Source organism: Mustela lutreola, chromosome 10, assembly GCF_030435805.1.
Source record: "Mustela lutreola isolate mMusLut2 chromosome 10, mMusLut2.pri, whole genome shotgun sequence".
NCBI lineage: Eukaryota > Metazoa > Chordata > Mammalia > Carnivora > Mustelidae > Mustela > Mustela lutreola.
This window is the reverse complement of record NC_081299.1, coordinates 76163542-76191237: the sequence shown is the minus strand read 5'-3', so window position 1 is coordinate 76191237 and position 27696 is coordinate 76163542. Positions and strand designations below refer to the sequence as shown.

General features: G+C 42.8%; 1 protein-coding gene across 8 annotated transcripts in view; it reads right to left on the bottom strand.

Moving 5' to 3' along the window:
• Window positions 1–27696, bottom strand: part of LRRC8D (leucine rich repeat containing 8 VRAC subunit D) — a 118803-nt gene that overhangs the window by 42450 nt on the left and 48657 nt on the right. The window contains exon 1 of one of the 8 annotated variants that reach the window (XM_059137311.1): window positions 12228–12355. The exons of 6 other annotated variants lie outside the window; for them this stretch is intronic. In XM_059137311.1, the coding sequence (XP_058993294.1) occupies window positions 12228–12237 (10 nt within the window). In that variant the 5' untranslated portion in view covers window positions 12238–12355. Of the gene's footprint in view, window positions 1–10219; window positions 10244–12227; window positions 12356–27696 lie in introns of those variants that run through there. One more of the 8 variants, XM_059137310.1, reaches the window with a different exon arrangement.

Sequence of the window (27696 nt, the reverse complement as noted above, 5' to 3'; positions counted from 1 at the left end):
CCTCTACTATATCCCAGACTGGGAAATTTCCCAGCCTCTTCTACTCAAACACTTTCAATGATAGGAAACTTACTACCTTAAAAGGCAATTTGGACTTATAGGCTTAGAACAGGTGAATGTTGTAAGGTGCAAATTACAAATCTTCTTCCATTTATGATGGGGTTGTAGCCCATAAGCCCACTGTGAGTTGAATCTAAGTCAAAAACACATTGAATAGGGGCATCTGGGTGGCTCAGGCGGTTAAGGGTCTGATTTTTTATTTTGGCTCAGATCATGATCTCAGGGTTGTGAGACAGCCCCACATCAGGTTCTGTGTTGGGTGTGGCACCTGCTACAGATCCTCTCTCTCCCGCTGCCCATCCCTACCTCTAAAAAATAAATAAATGAAATGTTTTTTAAAAATGCATTTAATACGCCTAACCTACTAAACATCAGTTTAGAGTAGTCTACCCTAATCATGCTCACATTAGCCTATGTCTGGGCAAAATCAACCAACAGCAAGCCTATCTTATTATAGTAAGTACTGGAGAGTACATGTAGTTTATTCAATACTGTACTGAGAGTAAAGGGCTGTATGGGCGTGGTATGGTTGTCAGTACATGGCTGTGTAACTTCATGACCCCTGTAGCTGACTGGGAGCTCAGCCTACTGCCCGGCATTGTTAAGAGAACATTGTACCAAGTACCGCTAGCCTGGGAAAGATCTAAATTCACAATCTGACACATGTTTCCTACTCAACGTGTATCACTTCTGCACCACTATAAAGTCAAAAAATCATACGCTGAATCATCCTAAGTCGGGGGTTGTCTGCGTATCTCAGTAAAACTGTGGTGTGTGTGTGAGTGGCCCACAGCTAATGATCTCTAAACTTCAATTTCCTGGGGCACCTGGGTGGCTAAGATGGTTAAGCGTCTGCCTTCAGCCAAGGTCATGACTTCAGGATCCTGGGATAGAGTCCCGCATCAGGCCCCCTGCTCAGTGGGGAGTCTGCTTTTCCCTTTGCCTGCCACTCCCATTGCTTGTGCGCACACTGTCTGACAAGTAAGTAAATAAAAATCTTTAAAAAATAAAATAAACTTCAATTTTCTGATCCGTAGCAAGTGAGTGTATCTCCTTTGTAGGATGTGCCAAGATTGGAAAGCACCTAGGATCTGGAACACTGTGCTTCCCTTTCTCTCCCTATAAAAGTAGAGTGGAAGTCTTCCCCAACAGACCTTTTTTGGCCTAAACTTCGATGACACTTAGAATCCACGGATACTTAATGACTCTTCATCAGGCTGTGGTTCTTCTATTCACCATCTCAGTTCTCTTGCTCCAAAATCCTCAGATTTGGTTTTGTTTCTCATTTCTTTTTAAAGATTTTATTTATTCATTCATTTTTAAAGATTTTATTTATTTATTTATTTATTTATTTATTTATTATTTATTTATTTATTTATCTCACAGTGAGAGGCGGAACACGAGCAGGGGGAATGGGAGAGGGAGAAGCAAGCTTCCCGCCAAGCAGGGAATCTGATGTGGGGCTCGTTCCCAGAACCTGGGGAGCATGACCTGAGCCGAAGGCAGACGCTTAATGACTGAGCCACCCAGGCACGCTTGTTTTTCATTTTTTTAAAAGTAAGCTCTATGTCCAAGGTGGGCTTTGAACTCATGACCCCGAGATCAAGAGCGGCATACTCCACTGACTGAGCCAGCCAGGTGCCCCTGAAATCCTAAGATTTGACAAACGTTTGTGGTGGCATCACTTCCAGAGCATCAGTGGATTCTGGTGCGCACACATACCATCAGCCGCTTACTCATGTTAAATATCTTACAAGTTTTAGGAGCCCAAGACTCCACCCCACCCACATACCCGGTATCAGCTGCCTATAGGCGCTGCACCATGTATGCAGGCTCCCCAACGTTTCAGAGAGGTAATGTGTCACTTTTATTTAGCTCCTCAGGAGTAAGTACAGGGATGAGCTGGGAATTTCTTCTGTTACCTGCTGCTTCAGGCAAGGTGCCCTCCAATTATACCCTGATTGTGTTGTTCCCTCACTGTAAGCCTCCAGGACCAGACACCCTGCTGCCCCTTCCCCTGTCTCCCCACCTCTGATGCTGCCACATCTGTCCAGCACTATAGCCAGATCTATGGCTCTGGCTAGGCAGCATAATGCTGCAGAAATCAAAACAATGTGGCTAAGACATGTCCAAATCATGGCACTCTCTCACAGCAAGCTACATGGTTTAAATTTTACTTTGAGCAAGCCGTGTAACTCTGAGTATCAGCACCCTCCTCTGAAAAATGGAAACACAGCACCTTTCTACCAGGATTACTATGAACATTGATATACTATAACAGAACATACAGCCCAATGCCTAGTACTTAACAGGTATCCAACAAGCAGAAGAGTAATTGTTATCATCAGCACTGTGGTATGGCAAGTTCTCATTTTTACACTGGACTCTGTCCTGAATGCTAACCTATTTTGCTAGGACCCTGACCTTTCTGCTTAGTTTTTGCCATTTCTGTCCTCCAGGGGAGATAAAACCTGGTCCCCACAAAGCAGCTTCCCCCACCCTCCATCCTTTCTCACAGTTCCTCTCCCCACAGGCCCCGAATGTGGACTTGTGGACTTTTTAGCTCCTATCAGTACCTGCTGATCTATAAATTGAGCTGGGAATCAGGAGACCTGGACCCTGGGTCCTGCCCAACCACTAGCTATGTAACCTTAGGCCAGCAACATAAATTTCCTGGATCTCTGTTTCCCCTTCTGTAAGATGATGGCATTAGACAACATGATCTCCAAGGCTTCCTCCTGATGCCCCCCCCATCCCCTCCCTCTGGGCCTCTCCCCAGCTATATACCAATTCACCCCTCTGTCTTCCCAGCCATCAAAGGGGAGTCCTTGAATAATGACTCTCTCCCTGCGCTCTGACTTCTGCCCAAGCCCTGGAAACGCACTATTACTGGCAAAGAATTTACAACAAGCCACTTAAGACAATGATTTCCGGAGACTAGTCTGGAAACTAAAATTTATGTATTACATTATGTTTATTGGAGAATGTATTAAAAAACTACATTGTTTATGGGGCACCTAGGTGGCTCAGTGGGCTAAAGCCTCTGCCTTCGGCTCAGGTCATGATCCCAGGGTCCTGGGATCGAGCCCCGCATCAGGCTCTCTGCTCAGCAGGGAGCCTGCTTCCCTTCCTCTCTCTCTGCCTACTTGTGATCTCTGTTTTTCAAATAAATAAATAAAGCTAAAAAAAATTATTTTAGGATTTTATTTATTTATTTGAAAGAGAGAGAGAGAGAGAGAGAGCACACACACAGGCAGGGGTAGGGGGATGGGGAGAGGCAGAGGGAGAAGCCGACTCTCTGCTGAGCAGGAAGCCAGACTCAGAGCTTAATCCCAGGACCCCAAAGATCATGACATGAGCCAAATTAGATGCTTAACTGAGCCACCCAGGTGCCCCAAACCTCTGACTCTCTGTTTCAGTTCAGGTCATAATCTCAGGATCTTGAAATGGAGCCCCAAGGCTCCAAGCTCAGGAGTCTGTTTAAGGCTTCCTCTCCCTCTGCCCCCCCCCCGCCCTGCACTATCTTTCGCTCTCAGATAAATAAATAAATGTTTGTTACCTCCCCCACTAAGTAAATAAATAAAGAGCTCTTTCAGGACAACTAAAAATAATTTCACTTTCAAAAGTTCAAGGCCTCAACAACTTTTCAGAAGCTCAACTGCTCTATAAAATGGACAGATCATATAGGAATAGAAACTTGTAGATACAAAGATATTTTAAAGAATTTTTAAAGTTATGTAAGTCACCTGTTCATATATGAATTTAGAAACTAAAGATAAACTAGAAAAATGAACAGCTACATCTTTACATACAGAAGTTTTTCAAACTAATGTATATGTTACCAAGAAGATACATGCACTACACAGAAAAATTTCACTACATGCATATTTATATAGTTTCTGAGCTTGCTAAGGGCTAACTCCAGCTGCCTTTAAATTTTAAGCCGACATTTGGGATAAAATACCTGTGAATTTTTCCAAGCTGTCAGCCTGTTTACAACAATAGCTTGAGAAAACATCCGAAGTCTGCCAAGTTTGTAAATACAAAGAGGTTTAAAACTTTTGTCAAATTAAGAGGAAAAAAGAAATTTGAATGCCATCTAACAAATGTTTACAATGTATTCTATCAATATAGAAGGCTTATCTTTTGGGGGGAAGTAATGGAAAAGTCCTCATATGCTCCTAGTGTGCCCAGTTATCTATTTAAGAATATGTAATAGTTCTGCTTCTCAAAAATCTTCACTGTTATCACACATGTTGTTACTAATTTCCCAGCACACCTATCCATCCTCAGACAAGCAAGCACAGGAGTTAGTCAACCCTGCTCACAGGAGCTACTGAGGTACCAGCCTGTCTGCTGAGCGATGGGGTGGGTGGGCAGAGGACCAGTCTGGCTCCTGAGGATAACAATGAAAGGACATCAGAATGGTGCAGGGAATACAGCTTTTTCCTCTTTTAAACGCATGGTTCTTTCTGAAGTTGGTAGAACTTTCCATAATGTGTAAGCCAAGAGCTTCTTCACCTACACGGGATAGCTCGTATTCTGAGGGAAGGAAGGAGATAACTCTTTAAATGGTTATTTATCTTGCCTTTAGGGAAATATATTTATGTCATTCACATCCAAATAAGGGTAAGTATCAATTATTTTTCTACACCTCAGCTTACTTAATATTGTGCTGCTACTGGACCCAAACTTTGTTGGCATCATAAATAAAATAAGAATAAACAGGTGATGAATGAGAGCCTGGGATGTTCTCCCATGCCAACCTATGAGAAAGCCTTGAATGCCCATGCACAGGGCTCTCTGTCCTGTTCCTGTCCAGGCCTACATTTAAATCAGTGATATTGCTGCAGAAAAAGTTTTGATTGCAGAAAGCTTAAGAATAGAGCAAAAAAGAATCAGCAATAAAAATTCCTCAATAGGTTGAAAGAGGGGCCCAAACAATACATAAATATAAATACTTGTATTTAGTAAGAATCAAGTCAAATGATTTAATTAAAAAAATTTCAAGAGCAGAGAAAGAGAGAGATCACAAGTAGGCAGAGAGGCAGGCAGAGAGAGTGGGAAATAGGCTCCCCGTTGTGCAGAGAGCCTGATGTGGGGCTCAATCCCAGGACCCTGAGACTATGACCTGAGCTGAAGGCAGAGGCTTAACCCACTGAGCCACCCAGGTGCCCCTAAAAGAACTGTCTTAACAGTTACCATGTTTATGAGAAAAAGACTTTGAGGTTCTCTTAGATTGGGAGCCTAACGGGAGACAAAGATGAGACTAGCCAGCAATCAGACATTACCAGACGGACAATGACTGGGACGGGAAAGGGGGTGGTCCCACTAATCTTTGTGCTTGTCAGAGCATGCCTGCCATTCTGTGTTAAGTTCTGGGCATCAAAATCCAAATGTGACCCACAGCTATTAGATGAACCAGGGTTGTGAAGGGTCTAGAAAGATTAACTTGAAAGCATTTAGTGAGTACTACAATTCGTACAAGGTATGATAAAGTGTGCTAGTACCCAGGGGTGATAATGAATGAAAATAATAACAACGAAAATAACTAGCTTATCTTATCCCAAGCTTTGCTCAGAGCACTTTCTAGGTGTTAATTCATTTAACCAGACAAGGGACTTTGCTTCTTGGTGATCTTCCAGATCGCTGAGGTTTCCCCATTTCTGCCCAAGTGAACAACCCCTAAATTCACGTTGTATTTGATCACTTATTCTTCCCTATTTTATACCATGTTTCCCCCATTTCCTTTTGTTAAAAATAACATTAAAAAAATTTTTTTTTGAAAAATAACATTTAAATAAGCACCAAACTGATATATACCCATCATTGTCTAATTTTTTAAAAGTGACGTTTTGGTTATAAAGTTAATAACAATGAGCAAAGAAAAGTCAGAGAACACATACACAGAGAGAGAAGTAAAAGAAAAACAAATCAGATGATTTTCCGACCTTTGTTACCACTTGCGGAGTTCCCCTCCACTTTCTGCTGTGCATACATTTGTGGTTTTCATTTTACATTGAACTTATCATCCTGCACATGCATATTTGTATTTGACCTGCTTAACCTGACAAGTATTCTTCCCTTTTACTCAACAGGCTGTTACTGCCAACTTATGGGCTGTGAATATACCATATGTTTGGAGATAAAAAGCAAGGGAAATGTTCCGTCATTCCCCCCACTTTAAGTCGCTCATTACTAAGTGATTAAGGTTTCTGAAAAGATGTCCTTGTCCTTGGAAATGAATGCTAATAGAAAAAGAGAAGTAGTCTCTTAATTGCTACTGTGATTTAATGAGCACTTACTGGATAAGGAGAAGTTTTACTGAGTGACCGGGTCCTTTTTCCACTACTTAAACCATTAAGAAAAATCTTGGGTAAAAAAGAAAATCCTAAATGTAGCCGCTAACTCTTAGGCAGTGACAGATCACTACCCCGTCTTGAAGCTCTTGAGAAGAGAGCCCCCCTGTCCTAAGGCAGTCTCTCCTACTCTTCATGAATTGGCAGAAAGAGGAATCTTAGGCTACTGATGTTCCTACTCCCTGCCAGGAATAAGGGGCTATATACCTTAGAAAATGGGAGCGAGAACTTCAAAGACTGATGAAATTAATCACGGATGATATATGACAGGGAACGGATTGTTTCATTAATATCCCTCTCTCCTCTCCTGTACCTCTTCTCGTGGAGATAAAGGGACAGAAGGAAAAATGCAAGTCAGTCTACATGTCCAAAAAATATCTGGTTACACCTGAAGAAAAATCATGGGAAGGAGTCTGGGGAGTGAACTTAAACGCCTTTTTGACTGTTCTGCTTCCACAGCTTGACAGCTCAAGTCATGATTCGTGGTATTGAGGTTGCCGGCACTCTTCCCATGAAGGGCTCCACATGCCAGGTTTTCACTAATGCATGAGCCCGAGTGGCTTATTCCACTGAAGTAAAAGGTTAAGGAATGGCCATCAATCCAGCAATAGTAAAGTAAAGATTCTCTGGGAGGTTTAGGAAATGTTTCTTAGTGCCATAAACGGGAAACTGATTATTGCTTTCTTGCTCTTTCCAAATCCCCTAAATTCAGAAACATCTTCCTCTGGGCAGTTTAATACTCTGGTACTAACATTCCTAGAATGTCCTGATGCCATTATGAAGGTAATATATTCCAAACCCGTCACAAAATTAATGATCAAGGCAGAAATGAAATGGAAAACAGAGGGCTATGTGTCAAGGTATTAAGCTCCTCATCATTTTTAAGAAAGATGTTATTTCTGGGCCCCCATGTTTCCTTTATGACTAATGATGCATGCATATTTTAAAATATAAACAATGCCGTGTGTGCATTTTAGGTCGAAGCAACAGAATAAGCAAAGGCATAGAGGTAGGCCCGAGTTCATCGTATGCTTAAGGTTAATATGTCTGTGTGTCTGGGGCAAAACTGTACTGAGTCATACAAAATGAAGTCAAAGGGTTAAGGTTTCACTAGATTTCAGAGAACACTGAAATTCAAAGGAGTTTGGTTTTATTTAGTAGGGCAACAGAGAGACCGTGCAAATTCATAATAACACAGAACAGAGCTTTGGAAAGCAGACTAAGCCCATGATACATGAGATAAAAGGTAGCAGCGGTTAAGGGGGTGGTTAGAGCTGCTGGAGCCTGGCTGGGTGGGTTGTTACATTGTGTGGCTGGTGATGAGGTCAAATCTGCTATCAGTGGGACCAAGAAAGAAGAACGGGGCACCTGGGTGGCTCAGCCGGTTAAGCACCTGACTTTGGCTCAGTCAGGATCCCAGGGTTCTGGGATTGAGCCCCACACTGGGCTCCCTACTCAGCGGGGAGCCTGCATCTTCCTCTCTTCCCCGTTCATGTTCTACATCTTTCTCTCAAATAAGTAAAATCTTAATAGCAACAACAAAAAAGAACAAAGTGCAGTCTCAACAGAAGAAACACAGTGGGAAGTGTGATGGTGTGGCCAGAGGAACTGAGGTGAGGACGGTTCAGTGATGCCAGGATCTGCCAGTGCATCATCAAGTGAGCTGTCCTGGCTCAGTGTTATTGGCCGCCGTGCACCTCTCTGCTTCAGGCCGCGCCTGACAAGTTCTGTGAAGCCCACTTCTTTCTGCTGTCACATCAGCTCCCAGAGAAATCACCATCCACTTTACAACGAGGAAGGGAAGACCCTGAGGGCCTGCCGAAGGCCACAGGCTGGAAGAGCTGGGATCTGAACCTCTGTTGGCCTACTCTGGCTCTTGCTCACTCCATGCTTCTCCCCCAGAAGCTTCTGTCTTCCAGAAACAGAAGCCACCTGCCCTTCACCACAAACCTTACCTAACTGCGCACAGTCTCCTATATGTTCAACAGCTATAATTATTTTGCTTTCACCAGTTTACAGTGTAACACCACGTATACGATTGCTGATACTTGGTTGTGAATGTATATGGCTTTGGGGAGCTCCAAAGTGCCAAACAGATGTTAGGTATTATTTTTATTATTAGGTGGGCGTTTTCCTTCAGTGACTAATGCCAGGAAATAGAAAGGGCTCCATTACACACAGAGTCTACCTCGTCTACAGCCACCCCAAAGACTACCTTATTAAGGCTCACTGTGAGGTCATTTTCCTTTACACCAAGGCGTACAGAACAAACGAGGCATCTGTGTTCACGTGCTCGGGATTCTCACAGAAAGGCCCCATCTGCAAATTGAGGTGCAGGCTGGAGCACGAGCAGATGCTGTTCAAACAACATGTCCTACTTTCTTCAGCGATGACAAAGAGAAAAGAGGTTAACGTGAAGAGCTCGCAACTAGCTGGTCTGTTTCATATAAACTCTACCTACAAAGTATTAGTAATGAGTAAGCAAGAAATGGATCAAAGTGGCCACACTGTGCCGGGCTTAGATGCCCCACCCCCTCCCCCACCTGGGTGCTGGTAGAGCAGGGATGCTTGGGCTTTCAGAAAGCATCCCCCTTTTCTCCAGTCCCTCCTGTCTCCACTGACAGAGTCACAGGCTGCTAGTGCTGAGCAGGTTCTGAAGAGTGCTGACAAGGAAGGTCATCAAGGCCCTGAGAGATAAAGGGACAACATCCCCCATTTTGTGCCCCACTGTCAATGTTCCAGTTACACCACTGAACAGCATGTTAGAGGCGACGGAACAGAGAAGGGGTGTAAGGATTAGCCTCTTCTCGTTTCATTTCTTGTCCCCCTGCCCAGCTGAAACCCCACAGTTAGCTATTTGAAGTGTGGCCTCAGAATCTGCAGCCTGGGCCAGCACCTCTGAGAGCATCTCTCTCTGCAGGCAGGGCTGGGGGCCTGGGGCTGTGGGGCGGGGGAAACTTGGCTGAGGGTGTCCTGCACCTGGGTTGACAGGACCCTCCCAAGGCATTCTGCTCATCTAACCCTCCTTGGGTACCTCAGAATGACCCTGTACCTTAAAACCCTCCTTCTCACACGAGGCCCTTCTCAGCCTCCAGTCGCGCCTGCTCCCCCCACCAAAAAGGCAACCCTCTTTTGATCCTGCAGCTCTTCCAATTTAACCATCAAACTGCCACCAATGGTAGTTTCTGAGAGTACCCTCTGGACAACACCTGAAAACCTCTGTGGCTTACTAAATGAAGTCTAAACTCACCTGACTGGCTGTGATGTCCCACAGTCACCTGCCCCGTCCATTCTCCTCTCTCCACCCTTCCCCATATGCCCTGTGCTCATCACCAAACAGAACCCTTACTGTTTCCTGGGCTTAATGAGTGGCTCCTGCCATTTCTGAGGTTTGGAACACACCTTGAGGCACCTCCTCTTGTCTCATGTGGAACTGCCACCTTTTTTCCCAGGCCCAGCTCAAGTGTCTCTCCTTCTGAGAGAATGGCTCTCTAGTATAGCAACACGTTAATTTCTGTCTTGCAAAGCATATTTATTGATTCATTAATTCAACCAACACTTACAAAGCACCAGGTACATTGCTGGGAAGAAAAAGACACTTCAGAAATGCAAACTGTCAAGTATCCAAATGAGCTTCTGGGGGGACTGTGGCTTCCCTCCTCTCCACTAGACCGTATAGTCCCAGATGATGGGGAATGAACCCTCTCCTTCAGTATCTCCCACAGCACTTGCTACCATCTATGGACTCACAAAACTCTCAAACTCTCTCAGTCACAGAATGTAAATGTATTACCACTTACCTTTGATCCCTGAGCAGACGGACAGTAATTTCTGTACATTCCCAGCAGCCCCTCCAATGCATGCCATGTAGCAGTCTCTCAGTAATTGTGAGGAATGAATGAAAAGAGGGAAGGGGGCAAGAAGCAAGCCACCATGACCACAGGGATGTCTGCCTTGTTCATACTTGTGTCCCTGGGGCCCAGTACAAGGCCTGGCACATACAGAAAATCACAAACAGTTAGCAAATAACTACAGCCACTGTCCATGAAGAACTGGTCTCTCAACCAACTGTCAGGTCTCTAGTCTCCTCTCCAAGCTCTCAGCCAGAGGAAGCTCTTTGGCAAGTTTCTAACAAGAAACAGAAGTCCTGGGTCCATTTCCCATGGGAGTGAGGTCTTAGCTTCGTGACGCCTTTCCTGGCTGCTGCTCTGCTGGCAAGGCTTTAGCAAGCCACCCTCCTGAGACATCATCCAGGCAGAGGTGTGGAGGAACTGCCTCCAGACTGAGGCCCATGAGCAACTTCTAGAAAGTATAAAGTGACCAGGGCCAATTCCATCTCTTAGCTCATGGCCAGGGGTACCTCCTCAGCGTGGCCTTGCCACTCTGGGCCAATGCTTCTTCATTCGGTTATCAATTTGGAAATGAAAAGCAGAAGCTAAAAATAAAGTTCACTGAAACCGTTCAAGGTTAATGGGATAGTAACCACAAAGAATTCAGGCCTGAGGGCAAGGCCCCTGGTTCTGGGAGATAGCACATAATCAGCAGGGCGCTGGCCAGAGCTTCCTAACATTCACGGGCCCCTTCTCAGAACTGATCTCCATGTGTGGCCTGGACCACACAACTCAGCATCCTGTTTGCCTCTACCTCATGTGGCTTCAAATTCTTTTTCAAGATGAAGCATAGATGTAGCTTCGTGTAGACAAAGGTTATTTACTGGACAGAATGTTCTCAAGGGGAAAAATGGACTGGGGTCTAAATACATCTCACCACTGTTTCGCTAAGAAAAGCTAGTCAGCATTTGTGAGCTGAGAGATTGTACAAGAAAAACCCGACTCCCTGAGATCCACACACTCCACAGTAATAACAACCACAGCCAGGCTGTCCCCTCTCAGATGGACCACATGCCTGCCCGTTTACAACAGGCCCTAACCACTCCTTGTTTTCTGACAGTCAGCTCAAGCCAAAGTCTTTTTTTTTTTTTTTTAAGACTTTATTTATTTCTCAGAAAGAGAGAGAGAGAAAGCACGCAAGCAGGAAGAGAGGCAGGCAGAGGTGGAGAGAGAGGCAGGCTCCCTGCTGAGCAAGGAGCCCGATGTGGGACTCGATCCCAGGACCCTAGGATCATGACCTGAGCCGAAGGCAAATGCTTAACCCACTGAGCCACCCAGGCGTCCCAAGCCAAAGTCTTAATACTGTCCCTGACTTCACTCTTTTCCTCACGATTTTATTTCATCATCAGAAAGTACTACTCATCTTTTAAACATTTCTGAAACTCTTCGTTTTCCAATTCACTCCCTCTGGCATTCACTCCAATAATCCGTCACTCCAATAATCCGTCAATCCCACTGGGACTAAACTCCACCATCCTCTACTTTCTCAATGTCACTCAGCCTCCTCTCTTTCCTCAGGATTATAAGCCATGCCTTCCACCTCAGCTTCCCCACCTCTCCTTCCCTCTTCATCCTAGTGATCTAGCAAACCACAGTACTTGCTCCAAACAGAAGTCTCTGCTTACTCGGCACCTGCGCCCGAGCTGCAGAATACGGCCGGAGAGAAACAGGTAATTGTGCTGACTGATGAAATCTATTTTAAATTCATGACCACTGATCTCTGGAGCGTTCTTAGTGTAGCCTCATCAACCCAACCGTCTTTCCCTCCTCCATGACTCTCCCTCTCTCCTAGGTGACTATTTCACAGTCTCTTCTCTTTAGAAATCTCCCTAACTGCAGCTGCAAAAACCGTGTTCTCTCACTGAGAAAACAAGCAATGGAAGAATTTCCACGCACTCCCATGTCCACCTTTACCAACCTTCCCACATTTAGACAACCACACTCCATCTTTCTTTCTGTTGCCACGGGTGAATGGTCTGCCTATCTGAAGTAACTCCTGCCCTTGTATTCTAGACCCCAACTTCTCCGTCTTCCACATCATCATTCCTCCAGCAATCTTTTCTTTAGCTAAGAAAAAAAAAAAAAAGGTAGTCAGCATTTTTAAAGTTGAGAGATGGTACATGAAAAACCTGACTCCCTGGGATCCACACACTCAACGGTAATAACAACCATATCTTCTTAACAACCATATTTCCTTAGGTGAGGTTTTCAGAATGGCTGTTCTCCTCTTTCTAATGTTAAAAATAACAGCAGAACCATGAGACGGAATCATCCCAATCTTGAACCCATCGACAAGGTGTGTGTTACAATTTCCCTCATTTTAAAAACTGCCCCTTTTACCTTACCTCCTCCTCCAGGTTCTCTTTTTCTCCTCTGCTCCCCTTTAAAAGGCAATCCTCCAGAGATGTCTATATTGATTCCCATTCTCTTTTTTACTATTCTAAGATTTTTTTAAAAAGATTTTATTTATTTGAGAGAGAGAGATCACAAGTAGGCAGAGAGGCAGGCAGGCAGAGGGGAAAAGGGAAGCAGGCTCCCCGCCAAGCAAAGAATCCGATGCAGGGCTCGATCCCAGGACCCCGAGATCAGAACCCGAGCCAAAGGCAGAGGCTTAACCCACTGAGCCACCCAGGTGCCCCTAAGATTTTATTTTTAAGTAGTCTTTACACCCAACATGGGCTTGGAACTTACAACCCTGAGATCAAAAGTCACATGCTCCACTGACTGAGTCAGCTAGGTCCCCCTTTTCCCTTCTCTTGAAAAGCCATGGAATCAGGCTTTCATCCTTCCCACTCCACCGGAACATTCTATGCCAGTTACTGAAGCTCCTCGCTCTCTGCTCCTTGGATGCGCCAAGCATTCTTCTGTCTTGGAGCCCTTGCCCAGGCTCGCCTTCTGCTTGAAACACTCTCCCCTGAGGTATCTCCAGGTGGCCCCTGCCATCACCACCCCTAGGCTTCCCTAACCACCAACTTCTCACACACATTTCTTGACAGCGCTGAGCCTCCACCTTGGGTTTTATTTTTCTCTGTTGTCCTTACTGCCATGTGACCTACTGTAAATTTATTCACTTCTTATCCATCTCTCTCCCCTCTCATTGGCTTTCTCATTACTCACTTCTGAATATGGTAATGTGGGGGGGTTTTTTGTTCTATACGACCTGTGGATATTCTAAGATCACAGAATATTCCTTGGATTATCATTTGACATATATAATTTGCACTCTCTAGCAGTTTCCTTTCTGCGGGGAGACACGTTTGCAACTCTCTCACCCAACTCTCCATAGGTGGCTGAGAAGGCGGCTAGGAACCATGTTAGGTCTGTCATTCGGATAAGGTCAACACTTGTGACTCAGTGCAAATCTTCAGGCATCCCAATGTGACAGATTACATGTAAACTTGCCACTTACTATGCCACATGAAAGTATGTACTGAGCATAAAACTCCAATCAACCAGATGCTTGTCAACAATGTTTTCAACACTGTTTCTTTTTGCCCCACCCCCAGGTTATTTCGGAAGCATTCAAATCCTGAAGTTGCTTGGTAGACAGAGACATAAAATCTCTTTTTACCAAGTCACTCGAAGCTGTGGTCAATGTAATATATTCAAACCACTGTTAGGTTAAAATGGTGCCATCATTTCTTCATCTATCATGCAGGGAGGTGATAAATAAAACAAGTCCTGTGTTTTGGGGAAAAAAAAAAAGATTCTATCTCATGGTTCTGCTGTTATTTTTAACATTAGAAAGAGGAGAAGAGGGGCGCCTGGTGGCTCAGTGGGTTAAGCCTCTGCCTTCAGCTCGGGTCATGATCTCGGGGTCCTGGGATCGAGCCCCGCATGGGGCTCTCTGCTCAGCGGGGAATCTGCTTCCTCCTCTCTCTCTGCCTGCCTCTCTGCCTACTTGTGATCTCTCTCTGTCAAATAAATAAATAAAATGTTAAAAAAAAAAAAAAAGAAAGAGGAGAAGAGCCATTCTGAAAACCTTGCCTAAAGAAATACGTCAAAACCTGAGAAAAACTATAAACACTTGATAACCAGCATTACAGGTTGTGGCATTTTGCATGACAATGAAGCTCTTATCTTCCCACCACATAAAATGACAATATGCCACAGAATGGAATATTATATAGTCATATAACAATGATGGTTAAATAGAAATAGGAAAAAATATAGTATCTCAAATGTTCTGTGTACTACAGAAGAAAACCAAAAACCAAAAGAAATTTAAACTTTAAATTTTTAGGGACATAGAGTGGAGAGAGATCAAGATGTTTCTTATAATAACTACATGTAGGTACTTCTTCCTTTTCTCTATTGCCGAAATTTATCATACTGCTTTTATAATTATAATTACTGCTTTTATAATTATTGTTTTGCTTTTATAATCTAAATGTGTAACTAAATTTTAAAAGTAAGAAAACGGACAACTTTGACACGTACATGTATTAACAGGAAATATTCAACTGCACGTGTTATTTTGTGAACTTACCGGGTCTTAAGATTTGAGTCCACATCCTGTTCCAAGTCTGCACTCATTCCTAACTTCCTCTTTCAATGGTTTCAGACAATCTTCTCTATGTGGTACATGGTTTTGATTCCCAACTAGTTTAGATTTCTATGAAAACTTAAAAATATATACAGAAAAAAAAATATACCCAAGGTACAGACACCTTGAAATGTTCCCTCTTTCAACAGACTGAATTACATGCAAATACCTATCAATATCTACTTTGTGTGTGAAGAGTCTAGAGAACAGCTATTTCTTTTACTGCCCGTGTTTTTAATTATAAACAATGATGTACTCATTTTGTAAATGCAAAGACTGACAGAGTGTTCACTGTCTCACTAAAAATCCCAGTGCATCCAAACTTTTAGACAAGAAATTGGAATCATTTTGTTAAAATAACTTAAATTCAATCATTTACTCAACAAAATTTACACGTCGCTAATGGGATATTCCTAGAGCTATATAGAAATGTATAATACATAGCTTTAATCTGCAGGGAGCCTGTGCACTGGAAGCGGTGGTAAGATGTGTTCACCAGCAAATATCACCAGGAGACTCAAAGAGGGATGTGACTCTTATCACCTGTGTGTCTTCACCACTGGGCAGAGTTTGTGACATGTATCAGATGCCCAATAAAGGTTGGTTGAACAGATAATTGAATGAAAATGTTGCAAGATATAAAAAGCAATAAAGAAAGGCGAAATTAGCTTGGACTAGGGGAATGAGAAACGGAAATGAAGCTGGAAATGAGAAGAGGCCAAACACAGGCAAGGGAGAAAGAAAGCCTCATGCTGGAATAGTTGGAACCAGTAGGTAAGAACGTGTTCTTCATCCTGCAGGAGATGAAACGTGACTGCAGGTCTCTGAACAGGGCAATAAAGTAACATATGTTATGCCTGAAAAAGTTACTCTGACAATTTACATTTAGGAGAGCCAGTGTGTGAATTGGTTCAGAGATGATTTTAATAGTCCATGTAAGAAAAAATAAGGTACTAAGCCCAAGAGGTTGAAAGGGACGGAAAGGAAATATATTTAGGGTATCTGGCTGGCTGGTCAGCAGCTGCAGCTTTAAATCCCATTTTCTGACTTAGATCCAACTGATATTTTATTTAGTCCTCCACAGTATGTATGTCTGATGCCAAGCCTGGACATGTCACATGTTCATGGAGCAGTATTATTGGTCCTCACATTTTGGATGGAAAGACAAATTCTCTGCAGTACACTCAGCAAGCAAGTGATAGGGGAAAAAAGGAAAAAAAAAAAAATCAAGCTCAGGTTTTCTGGGTATTCTTTCTGGTCATGACAGATGTTCTACCTCATGAGATCTCTCTGTATTACAGTCTAGAACTGATAGCCTTTTTTAAAAAATATTTTATTTATTTATTTAACACAGAGAAAGAGAGAGAGATCACAAGTAGGCAGAGAAGCAGGCTCCCTGCCAGAGCAGAGAGCCCGATGCGGGGTTCAATCCCAGGACCCTGAGATCATGACCTGAGCCGAAGGCAGAGGCTTAACCCACCTTAGCCACCCAGGTGCCCTAGAACTGGTATCTAAAGCTCATCATTCCAACACCCATGTATTTTGCAGGGAACATTCTGCTTGTGATGGTCCTAGAAGTGAGTCTGGAAAAGTCAACTTTTTCAGTTGCATTGATAATTTGCCTCCAGTATACATTTCCCCTGTCTTATCCAGTTCTGTCTCCACAAACCCTGCATTCAGGCAACCAAACTCCCAACATTCCTTTCCTCACATATCCTGACCTAATTCTCTTTGACACAACCCATTTTCTGATCTGTACAATGGAGATAACAGTGTCAAACCTCTGAGACACACAAAACACACATAAAAAAGTCTCACACATAGCAGAACCAAAATATATGTGAATTATTATACCTGCCCCTCCAACCTTATTTGACTTTTATTTTTTTTTAAAGATTTTATTTATTTGACAGACAGAGACCACAAGAAGACAGAGAAGCAGGCAGAGAGAGAGGAAGGGAAGCAGGCCCCCTGCTGAGCAGAGAGCCCGATGTGGGACTCCATCCCAGGACCCTGAGATCATGACCTGGGCCGAAGGCAGCGGCTTAACCCACTGAGCCACCCAGGTGCCCTGACTTTTAAAGTTCAATCCACATCAACTCCTTGGTTGAGTTTTTCTCTTTGGAAGTAATTATATGGCTCCCTCTTTGCTCTTTTTGCAATCTGATTTTACTGTTTTTTTATAGTCTCCTTTATGTTCTGGCTAAAAAAGCACATGTCAATTTCTCCAATTAGAACACTAAGACACTATCTTATTTATAGTTTTATCCTCCATAAGGCTGGCATAGTGTGAAGGGTACAGTAGGTCCCAAATAAATAATTGCTGAATTCATCCATGTATACTTTAATTAGTAAGTTCCTAATTAATCTTAAAATGAATTTTCAGGGAAGATGATTATACCACGCACATCATTAGAACGAATGTATCTACTAGGGCGTCACATTAAAAGAGTTAGTCTCGCAATTGAGCTAAAAAGAAGTAACTCCTTCTATACAATACTTTAAGGTAACAGCACAGATTTCACTGGAAAATATTTGTTTGTATTCTAGTATCCTTGGCGGGTACAGTATCACAGCAAACAACATCACCTCGTCCGGCTTGCTATCCATTCCCATATCCCTCACAGAATGGCATGACTGAGTACATCCAAGGTCTGTTAATAGCAGATTGCTGGCCGGCTCCGGTGCTTAACAATGTTTCCTTATACTGCGCTTAAGTCAGCCTTCTCAGAACTTCCACTCATTAATTCCAGCTCTGCAATTTATATTAATAAGGTTTCTACCCCCAAGGAAATTTATAATTGAAGCCACAGTCCTCCAAACTGCAAACTGCCTCCCCGCTCTACAGTTCAAACAAAAAGAGAGGAAAAAATATTGAATTTATGGCAGGAGCAAAGTTTTTATTGCTTACTCTCTTTTGACCTGAAGTGATGGAAAGGGGTGTCAGTGGGCTGTAGAGAAATGTGCTAGAAGACCCTAGATAAAGTCCAACAGGCAAATGCGGTGGGGTGATACGGAGCAGGGAGGTGAAAGAAGTGCCCACAAAAACAGAGCCTGCACGTCAAACAGCCCTGCTCACAGCACTGCCTCACCCATAGGGGCCACATCCCTGCAGACACCTCGATGTTTCCATCTCCTCCCTCCCTAAGATGACCAAAGGGTCAGGCTGCGCATGATTTTGAGCTGGAGGATATGAATAGTTGTCTATTTTCTGCTCTGTGCAAAATGAGCCCAGGCACACTTTCAGCAGGTTCAGAGTATCTCGGATACATTCAAGCACAATCTAGAATTTGAAAACAGAAAACCAACAGGACACCAGGGCCTAAACGACAGGATCACTATTTGCACAACGAAACAGTGCCTGCTATCTGGTCAAGGGTTTCTCCTTATATTATTTGCTTATCAAGGAGTGTTGCAACATGGTTTTACAGATCAAAAAGGTAGCCTTGGAGAGCAACTGCTGGGCACAATAGTATCTGCTGATACTGTTGCTCCAGCCTTGGAGAACAGATCTAAGGGCTGAAAAGTACTGTTGTATCATTGCTATCTCAGAAAGCCAAACAGATTTCCAAGAGGCCGCCTTCACTGGCTTCTGGAAAGTCTTTTAAAGTGGTATTATTTAGCCATGGCAAGTACAGACACTGAATTATTATAATACCGAAGATGAGAAAGTTATCAAATCGTCAATTTAAAAAACCCATAGGTTGTATTCTGAATTTTTTTTCACTTTTGGGTTTCTACTACTATTATCATTTACACAAACGATTGCCAACTACCCCCTCCCCAAATGTTCCTGATGCCCCTGCTCATCCTTCTGTAACAGGGAAGCCATCAAACTTACTATGTTAGGAGAGTTTGACATGTCTCCAGATAAAAAAGAAACATACTTCCTTTCGAATATTACAAGAATTTCTTCAGCTTAGGAACAAGCACTGACACTAAGAAATATTCTGCTTCTAGCTAAAGAGGCCTAATTTATTTGTGAAGAGTCTCTGCAAAATCATCTGGTCATCTATCAATGTTTACAGTCACCCACCAGTAAAACTCAGACAATAACCACATATGTCACCCGCTGGACCCACCGTGGTTACCTTTAATGAACCTACATGGAAGGATATAAAGCAGAGCTGGTCTCCAAATTAGAAACAAGACTACATTAGCCAGATTAGTGTACAAATTATTCTGGAATTCAGAATCTACTTTCCTTTAAAAAAAAGGGGGGGGGGGAATAATGATTATTTTCCTAAACTAGGCCACAAAAAACTTACAAAATAATGACAAAGGATAACAAACACTTATAAAGTGTTTACCATGTGCAAGACACTGTTTAAACACTCAAAGTTCATGGCAGTCTTATAAGGTAGGTGCTATTACTATCTCTTCTACAGATGAGAAAACTGATGCAGAGAGAAGCTAAGTAACTTGACCAGGCCAAAAAGCTGGCAAGTGGCAGAGGTGGATCCTGACATAAGTAGCTCTATTTGTTTGTTTATTTAAAGATTTTATTTATTTGAGAAAGAGAGCATGAGAAAGAGCAGGAAGTTGGGGGGGGCAGAGAGGGGGCCAGAGGGAGAAGCAGGCTCCCTGCTCTGTGAGACTGCACCCCAGGACCCTGGGATCATGACCTGAGCTGAAAGCTGACTGGCCACCCAGGAGCCTCTAAATTTATATTAATTTTTTTTTTTTTACATTGAATCAATTAAAACTAGATAAAATAAAAACTTCAGTTACTCAGTCACATTACTCACTCTTCAAGTGTTCAATATCCAAAGTGCAAGAGTCACTGGCTGACAGACTGAGGAGAGCAGACAGAAATACTTCTGCCTCTATAGAAAGTTCTACTAGATAGCTCAGCTGCCTGACAAAGTTATTCTGGAAAGGGCCAAATAGTAAATATTTCAGGCAGGATCCCCCACACTCCGTGGAGAGGAACTTGGGTCAAAGAACTCTCGATTTCATTTCTTTCTGCTCACAAGGGCAAGGACACATCTTCTGACTCAGTACCTTTTTTTTTTTTTTCCATCTATTTGAGAGATATTTATCTCTATTTGAGAGACAGAGAGCATGAGTCAGGGCGGGGAGGTGGGAGGCGCAGAGACAGAGAGAGAGAGAGAGAAACAGGCAGACTCCCTGCTGAGTGGGGAGCCCGAGGGGCTCCATCCCAGGACCCCAGATCATGACCTGAGCTGAAGGCAGACGCTTAACTGACCGAGCCACCCAGGCGCCCCTGACCCACTAGCTCTTAAGAAGCCTAAAATACAGATCTGGGGGCCCTATATGGCGGACTCAGTGGCTCTGAGGGGGAGCTGAGGAAGCTGCATGTTAGATGTGTTACTCTAGGTACTCTGTGCCCCACGGCATGAAGAATGCTGCCAGCCTTTGAACACTGGGGGGGAGAAGAGACAAGAGAGTTAGGTGGTAAAATCCCCTCTGGAAGGCGTAATCCCCAAACTTCGGAGAGAAGCTAACACTTATCCCCAGCAGAGCCAGGAAGTCCAAGTGTCAACTGAGGAGAGCTGAGGAGAGGAGGCAACAAACAAGCCTCCCAGTGGGCCGCAGGAAAGAGCTCTGGGTGGAAGCAAACCAGGGTAGAGTGGAGTCGGCCTGGCAGGGGTGGTGGGGGACAAAGAATCTTTCCCACAGGACCTCAGGAGTGGGCATGCTCCCTGGCATGTGGACATCCACCCTGTCTGTTGTTCCTGGAGCCCAGCAGCAGCACAAAGAATTTTCGAGAGTCTGCCTTTACATTATCTTTTTTCTTTATAAATGGCTTCATTATTAGCTGTGACCTTCTACAAGTCCCTCAATATCTTGGAGCCTCAGTTTCCTCCAAAAACGAAGCAAAGTATATAGAAAGTTCATGAAAAATCAAATCAATGACTATGTGCAATGGGCTTAGATCAGCGGCTCAGAGTAAGTGCTCCAGAGATGTCTGTTAAATAAAAATTGCCATTTAACATTTAATAACCACCTCCTACCAGTCAGGTACAGTGTGAGATGCAAAGATGCAGCAATAAAGAGAACCTGGAAGGAGATGGAAATTGAAACACTGCTGGATATGCTATGTGTATAAATAAGGGAGTGCTGTGAGAACACGCAGGATGCAATTCTAGAGATGTGTTCCTCTGTGATGTGCATATGAACACGACTGCACTGTACCCTGAAAAATGGTTAAGATGGCAACTTTTATGTTATGGGCTTTTTACCACAATTAAAAAAAAAAAATCACAAATGAAAATGAGAAGGAGGGTATGAGGAAAAAGGGGAAGAAAAGTTCATCGGGGTAATCTGGGACTGGACAGAAGCAGGAGGGATGCATGGGGGATGGAAGGGAAGACCCAGTTCCTAAACGGAAGACTAGATTTTCAGATAGGCTGGGGACGGAGCTCAGAGGTGCCACATGGGAAAGACAGGAGTTAGGCTAATTGTCTGAGATGGTGGTTAGTCTGTTCATTACTAGAAGCCCAGCAATGACAAAAACCAAAATACAGAAACAAACAAACAAACAAAAAGACAAAACCCGGGGCGCCTGGGTGGCTCAGTGGGTTAAAGCCTCTGCCTTCAGCTCAGGTCATGATCCCAGGGTCCTGGGATCGAGCCCCGCATTGGGCTCTCTGCTCAGCGGGGAGCCTGCTTCCTCCTCTCTCTCTGCCTGCTTCTCTGCCTACTTGTGATCTCTGTCTGTCAAATAAATAAATTAAAAAAAAAAAAGACAAAACCCACAATAAATCCTGAATATCATTTACTGGGATTTAATATTTTTATCAATCAGAAAACAGGCGCTTTAAAAAAAAAAAAAAAAAAGGAAATTCACTATTTGACTCTCATGTTCTAGACTAGTCATTCTGCTTCCATGAACAGATGTTCCATGAAGACTCTTCAGTAATGACTTTCATTGTGGATTTATGCGGCCGGAGTTTTATGATATGTGGTCTTATCTTCCTAGATAAGGATTTGTCATCTTACTGAAAAATAAGAATTGTACCGCTATTCTAAAATACAAATATACAAGGGGCACCTGGGTAGCTCAGTGGGTTAAGCCTCAGCCTTCAGCTTGGGTCATGATCTCGGGGTCTTGGGATCGAGCCCCACGTTGGGCTCTCTGCTAGATAGGCAGCCTGCTTCTCCCTCTGCCTCTGCCCCTACCCCAACGCATGCTCACCCTCATGCTCTCTCTCTCAAATAAGTAAAAAGATCTTAAAAAAAAAAAAAAAGAATCAAAAAACAAATATACAGGTCCATTTCTTTATCAGTTAGGAAGGATGTTAGGTTTGAGGCTGGTGTTGAGAATAACTACCATGACTTCCAGGGCTTTGACAAAACCTCAGATGCGAGGCCTTCTGGTCAAGCGCCTGCGATTTCATGTTGTTGGAGCCTTCATTGTATGCCTGAGGGTTGCAGCTTCCTACAAGTTTCTGTGGTTGAACCAAGAAAGAAGGCATATGCAGATTTCTACAGAAATTATGATTCCATGAAAGGTTTTGAGGAGATGAAGGAGGCTGGTATCTTTGAGAGTGCAAAGTGATTTTGGAATGTAAAGAATTTCTTTGGGCTGAGTTCCACTGAAGTTTGTCACTGACCTGTGTTCCTGAACTATGAAGCACGAATACTGGGTTATGGAATAGTTTGTCTTGATAAATAAACAACTAACAAATATGCCGGACAGTAAAATATATATATAAAACTACAACAAAAACCCAAATGGAGAGTGTGTTTTGTAGCCCGGAAGACCCTGGGTGGGAGATCCACTCCCCTCCCGGCATCCTCCTCCTGTCTCCTCTGCTCTGCCCCCACTGCTCACCCTCCGCCATACAGAGGCCAGAAGGCTACTGTACTTAATGTTTTCTTTGCCTGGAAAGTCTGTTCTCCTGACACCCTATCTGACATGTACCTTCACTTCTTTCAGGTCTCTGCTCCTGTCTACTAATAACCCCTTCTCCCATTGCTCTCTCTCCTGTCCTGCTTGATTTTTCTTATTAGTCCTTATTACAGGATAGATAATGCTAATCGGCCCCACCCATATCCTACTCCTTGAGGATAAGGACTCTGTTATGTTCACTACTGTATCTCTAGCTTCTGCAACAGTGCTTGGTATATAGTAAATGATCAAAAACTATTTCTGACATGAAATAAAGTGCAGATGAGGAATATTTAACAAATCCTTATTAGATGATGGGGTTTTGTAAAGGCCTGGTAGTCAAATATTTTGGAGCCTCTCACTTAATTTTAATCACATGCGTATTTTAAAACTTATAACCTAGTAAACCCTCCCATGTTAAAAAAACAAAACAAAAAAACAAACAAAAAACACAAGCTAAAAACTCAAACAGCAAGATTTGACCATCAAAAGGACATCTGTATTTTCAGGAGTCAAAAGATTCTACTTGTGTTTATAGCTTCACTCAGGTCTCTTGTTTATCCTTATAATGTTCTTGAGGGGTAAGGGTGGGAGAGTATTTCCCCCACTTAATAATGAGAAAATAGTTCAGAGGTTTCCTAGTCCACACACACACACCCAGATCAGCAACAAGCTGGAAACATGGACACCTTTCTTTCTTCTCTCACAAGTTTACTGAATCATTAGGGCTGAAAGATTCCAATTCTACTTATGAGATATTCCTATTATAGAAACTGCTGAGGGGCGCCTGAGTAGCTCAGTGGGTTAAGCTTCCGCCTTCGGCTCAGGTCATGATCTCAGGGTCCTGGGATCCCCCTCTCTCTCTGCCTGCTGCTCTGCCTCTTGTGATCTCTCTCATAAATAAATAAACAAACAAACAAATAAATAAAATCTTCAACTAAATAAATAAAATCTTTTTTAAAAAACCTGCTGAGAGGCGCCTGGGTGGCTCATTGGGTTAAAGCGTCTGCCTTCAGCTCAGGTCATGATCCCAGGGTCCTGGGATGGAGCCCCGCATCGGGCTCTCTGCTCGGCAGGGAGCCTGCTTCCTCCTCTCTCTCTGCCTCTCTGCCTGCTTGTGATCTCTATCAAATAAATAAATAAATAAAATCTTTTTAAAATTTTTTTAAAAATTAAAATCTGCTGAAATGATAGTCATGGCAGTCTTAGAACTGAGATGTAAATGGCTATCTGAATAAACATTCTCCTGACCCATTCAGCCAGCCTCCTCCTCCATAAGTCAAATTAAATATCTATACTTCAGATTATTGCATACTTTTCCACCACTAGGTTCTACTGGCATTCCCATGTCAATACATACTGAGTGGAGAGGAAGGCAGGGCCCACTGACAAATGGCAACATGTGACCCCAATCCTTAGTGAATTTTTTTTTTTTTAGTGACAAAGTCATCGCAGTATAACCACGATCCTCATTACTCCTGAAATAATGAGAAACATCCAAGTATAATATCTCTCATTAAAAAAAACAGTTTCATAGTTGAAAGAACAATGAAGAAAAACAGATTCATCACTCAGAGTCCAACTCTATCTTGTTACAGCTGAGAAAACTGTGACCCAAATAAGCTAAAAGACTTGTTGAAAGTCGCACAACTAGTTTTTGCAAGAGCCAGAGCTAAAGCCCTGGCCTCCCGCTTCCCAATTTAGAGTTTTTCATTTACAGACTTGACAATCCACACAAACTGGGATCTTTTCCTCCTTGTTTTTCCCTCTGTTTTCGGTTTTGTGTAGAGAAAAATGTCATTAAACAAAGTACCCATGGACCTTTTGAACATTAAATGCTCCATAAATATTGGAGTGAACCAAATCGAATCTGGACACAACTCATCCCCATAAGAAGCAGATGCTTAATACTTAAGACTACCCCATTTGTGATTTTTTGTTTCCATAGTGATACATAACATTTACTGCTACATGTGGTCTGGCTTACATCTATGAACAAGAACTTCCTGATGAATGGCAACTCCCACAAGATATAATTTTCCAAATACTTTAGACAGCTGATGAAGAAAAAGCATTCTCCATAGAGAAGATTAATAACCTATTAGGTCATTCAGCACTGAAAGGCATTCTACGTTTGCCATGATATAGCTGATATTCTGCCCTTATAAATCTGTTTTAGGCACATAAGGGTAGACGTTTAGGCTGCATTAACTAATTTAACGGACAGAATTATAAAATTTATGAGTTTAAGAACCATGTCATATATAAGTTTGATTCAATAGTCTAAATCAAGAGAACTCCCAATCCTACACAAGGATAAGGATATATTTCTATTTTAATTCTTTAATGACTACTGTCAGCTTTACAGAGGGTCCTATTTTATAGGATAGTGAGTCCCCCCCTCTACTGTATCCAGCATATCTAGTACACAACAATGCTATCATTTCATTCTGGACATAAATATGGAGCAAGATACAAAGGAGAAGCTGCAGAAAAGAGCCATGAGCTTCAACAACCACCTAGTCCTTCACTGCCTCTAGCCGCTTGCTGTGGGGTTGTGGCGGGGGTAGGGTAGTTCAGAGTTTCTGTAAGAATGAAACTTATCAACAATGTTCAAGGTTAGGTCACTGAAAATATAAGAGGAACCTAAGAAGGGTATACGTGAAATGATGTATTTAGGAATATATGTATTTTTTTCTCCTAGCATCGTCTTCCCAGAAAGCTGTAACACAGAAACTGGTTTTGATCTCCTTCCTAGTTTGCAACTTTGTAATGATAGCTTTGAGGGGCTGTTCAGTTAGAGGGAAGGGGTCAAATATTTTTCAAAAAGGACAGGTTGAGTTAGTATCTTGATGTTCCCTGGATCTCTATCTCTCCCCTGTATGATTACAGAAGCCTGTACACATTGTTTCTAAGGACATTTCAACAAAATTGCCTTTAGTGAGAACAAGACAACTGTTCACAGTCTGGACACAGTAAGTAAATCATTTGTACTAGAAGCCTAGCTGTAATATGGCTTTAAAAATCCATTTTCATTCCTTTTAGGTCATAAACTCTTCCCACCGAAAGTTCTCAAGATTCTACCCCAATTTCGACTCCAACTAATCCTCTCCCAAACCTGTGTTAAGCAAAATATTGTTAATGAAGAGGTAAACCTCTTAAAAACAGTCACTCATGCAAGCTTTGAACAAACATCACAAGTACTTATTAGACACCTGGCACTGCGCAGAAGCAAAGTAGGGAACACCTTACTGTTAGCACTTTTACCTCAGAGGGGTGGGACTAAGCTGTGAAGGGAACACACACACACACACACACACACACACACACACACACACCAGTGTTGACCTCAGGGAAATGGGGTTGTATTAAGTCAGCAGATAGAACCCACAGCAACGTGAAAATAGGGAAATACAGATGCTGCCTGGTTTCTCCAAAGGACAGCACAGGGGCTGCTCTTCACCATCAATAGGCCAGATTTTTCACAACTGCTATCCTTAGGGCAATTCTCTCGGAGATGTGGATGGAAGAAAACAGGAGCTAGAGAAAGCAGAATGAACCGCTAATGTCTTTGTACAGAATATCATAGGGCTCATTCATGTCTGGCTTGCTCCGCAACAAAGAGTCAACCAAAGTCCTGATCGCTAGAGTGGAAGAACCCCATACCGAGTAAGGAAAGCCTGACGGACTGCCTCTGCTCCCCCCACCCTCCCCTCAACCGGGCAGTTTCAGGCTTCATGTCTTGGCAGTGAGCGGTTTGGCTTGGAATGGATATGCACAGCCTCTGAAACCTCTGAAACCTAGAACACTTTCTATGTTCGGTTTCCAGATAACACAGCTGTCGATCAGGCACCCAGGGCAGCTCATTTGCATCAGCACTTACCCTGAAAGCACCATGTAGTTAGCTCCACAGGAAGTTTCTGTCAGTGGCTAATTTACGAGTAAACTATAATACCTTGCCCCAATAAACAAACAAACAAACAAACAAACTATAATATTTGTCCCACAAGAACTTGCATTTAAGTTGGAGACAGAATATATTCTCAGGAAAGCCGTCTTCCAAATTCCAAATTTGCAATTCTGCAAGATACTGCCAGCTAGTGAGGAGGGAATCATTAATGGACTGAGCTATATCTACCAGTTGAAGAGAAAGATGCCAAATGACGGTAAAAGCTAAAGATGCCCAAAAGGAAAACTGGAGAAATATAAGGCAGCACCTGAAAGCAAACGATCACAAATAAAGACAACAAAATAGAAGTACATACAAAACCACCGTACAATTTTTTCAATGGAGTTTTACTAGGGAAAGGAGTAACTGAAGGTATTGAAATAAATCTATTATGTGTACCAAACCAAACCAGATACTACAGGTCACCGACATTTTCCAAGTGCAAATCACTAGGATGTTTTATAATGAAGTTGACGGACATAAATCATTAACTCTGGAGATACTTAAGGTATCTTGTTAGTATTCCTGTAAGCAGCAGAATAAACAGGTGTTAATGAAAAAAGCAGAATTCTCTGGCTATCAGAGACCTAAGAGTAATTATGCCCTAAGTAAATTAATGCAAATGCAAACAGTCCAAGAACTCTAAGCTTTCAAATCTGTTCAAATGTATTTTAAGTCTACGAGTCAACATACTTCTTAGGAGGGGTAAGAATATTTGAATATTTGAACCCTCAGGGACCATTATGTACAGGTACTCAGAAAAAAAGCACTTCTGTATGTTTTCAAATAATCATTAATGAGGCTCCAAATACCAACTCAACCTCAGGTAATCATCTACTCACTTTCTTTAACGAAGTACAAACCAGAAACTATGTTACACTGTATTACCCATGAGATTATGACATTGAACCCTAGATATGCATGATATAACCTGACTCTATAAACATCAGACAGCTCCAAGAAAAGGCTGAAGATATTCATCATTCTAACTGCGAGGGGTCTGTACCTTCCAGCAGTGGCAAATGAACTTTCCT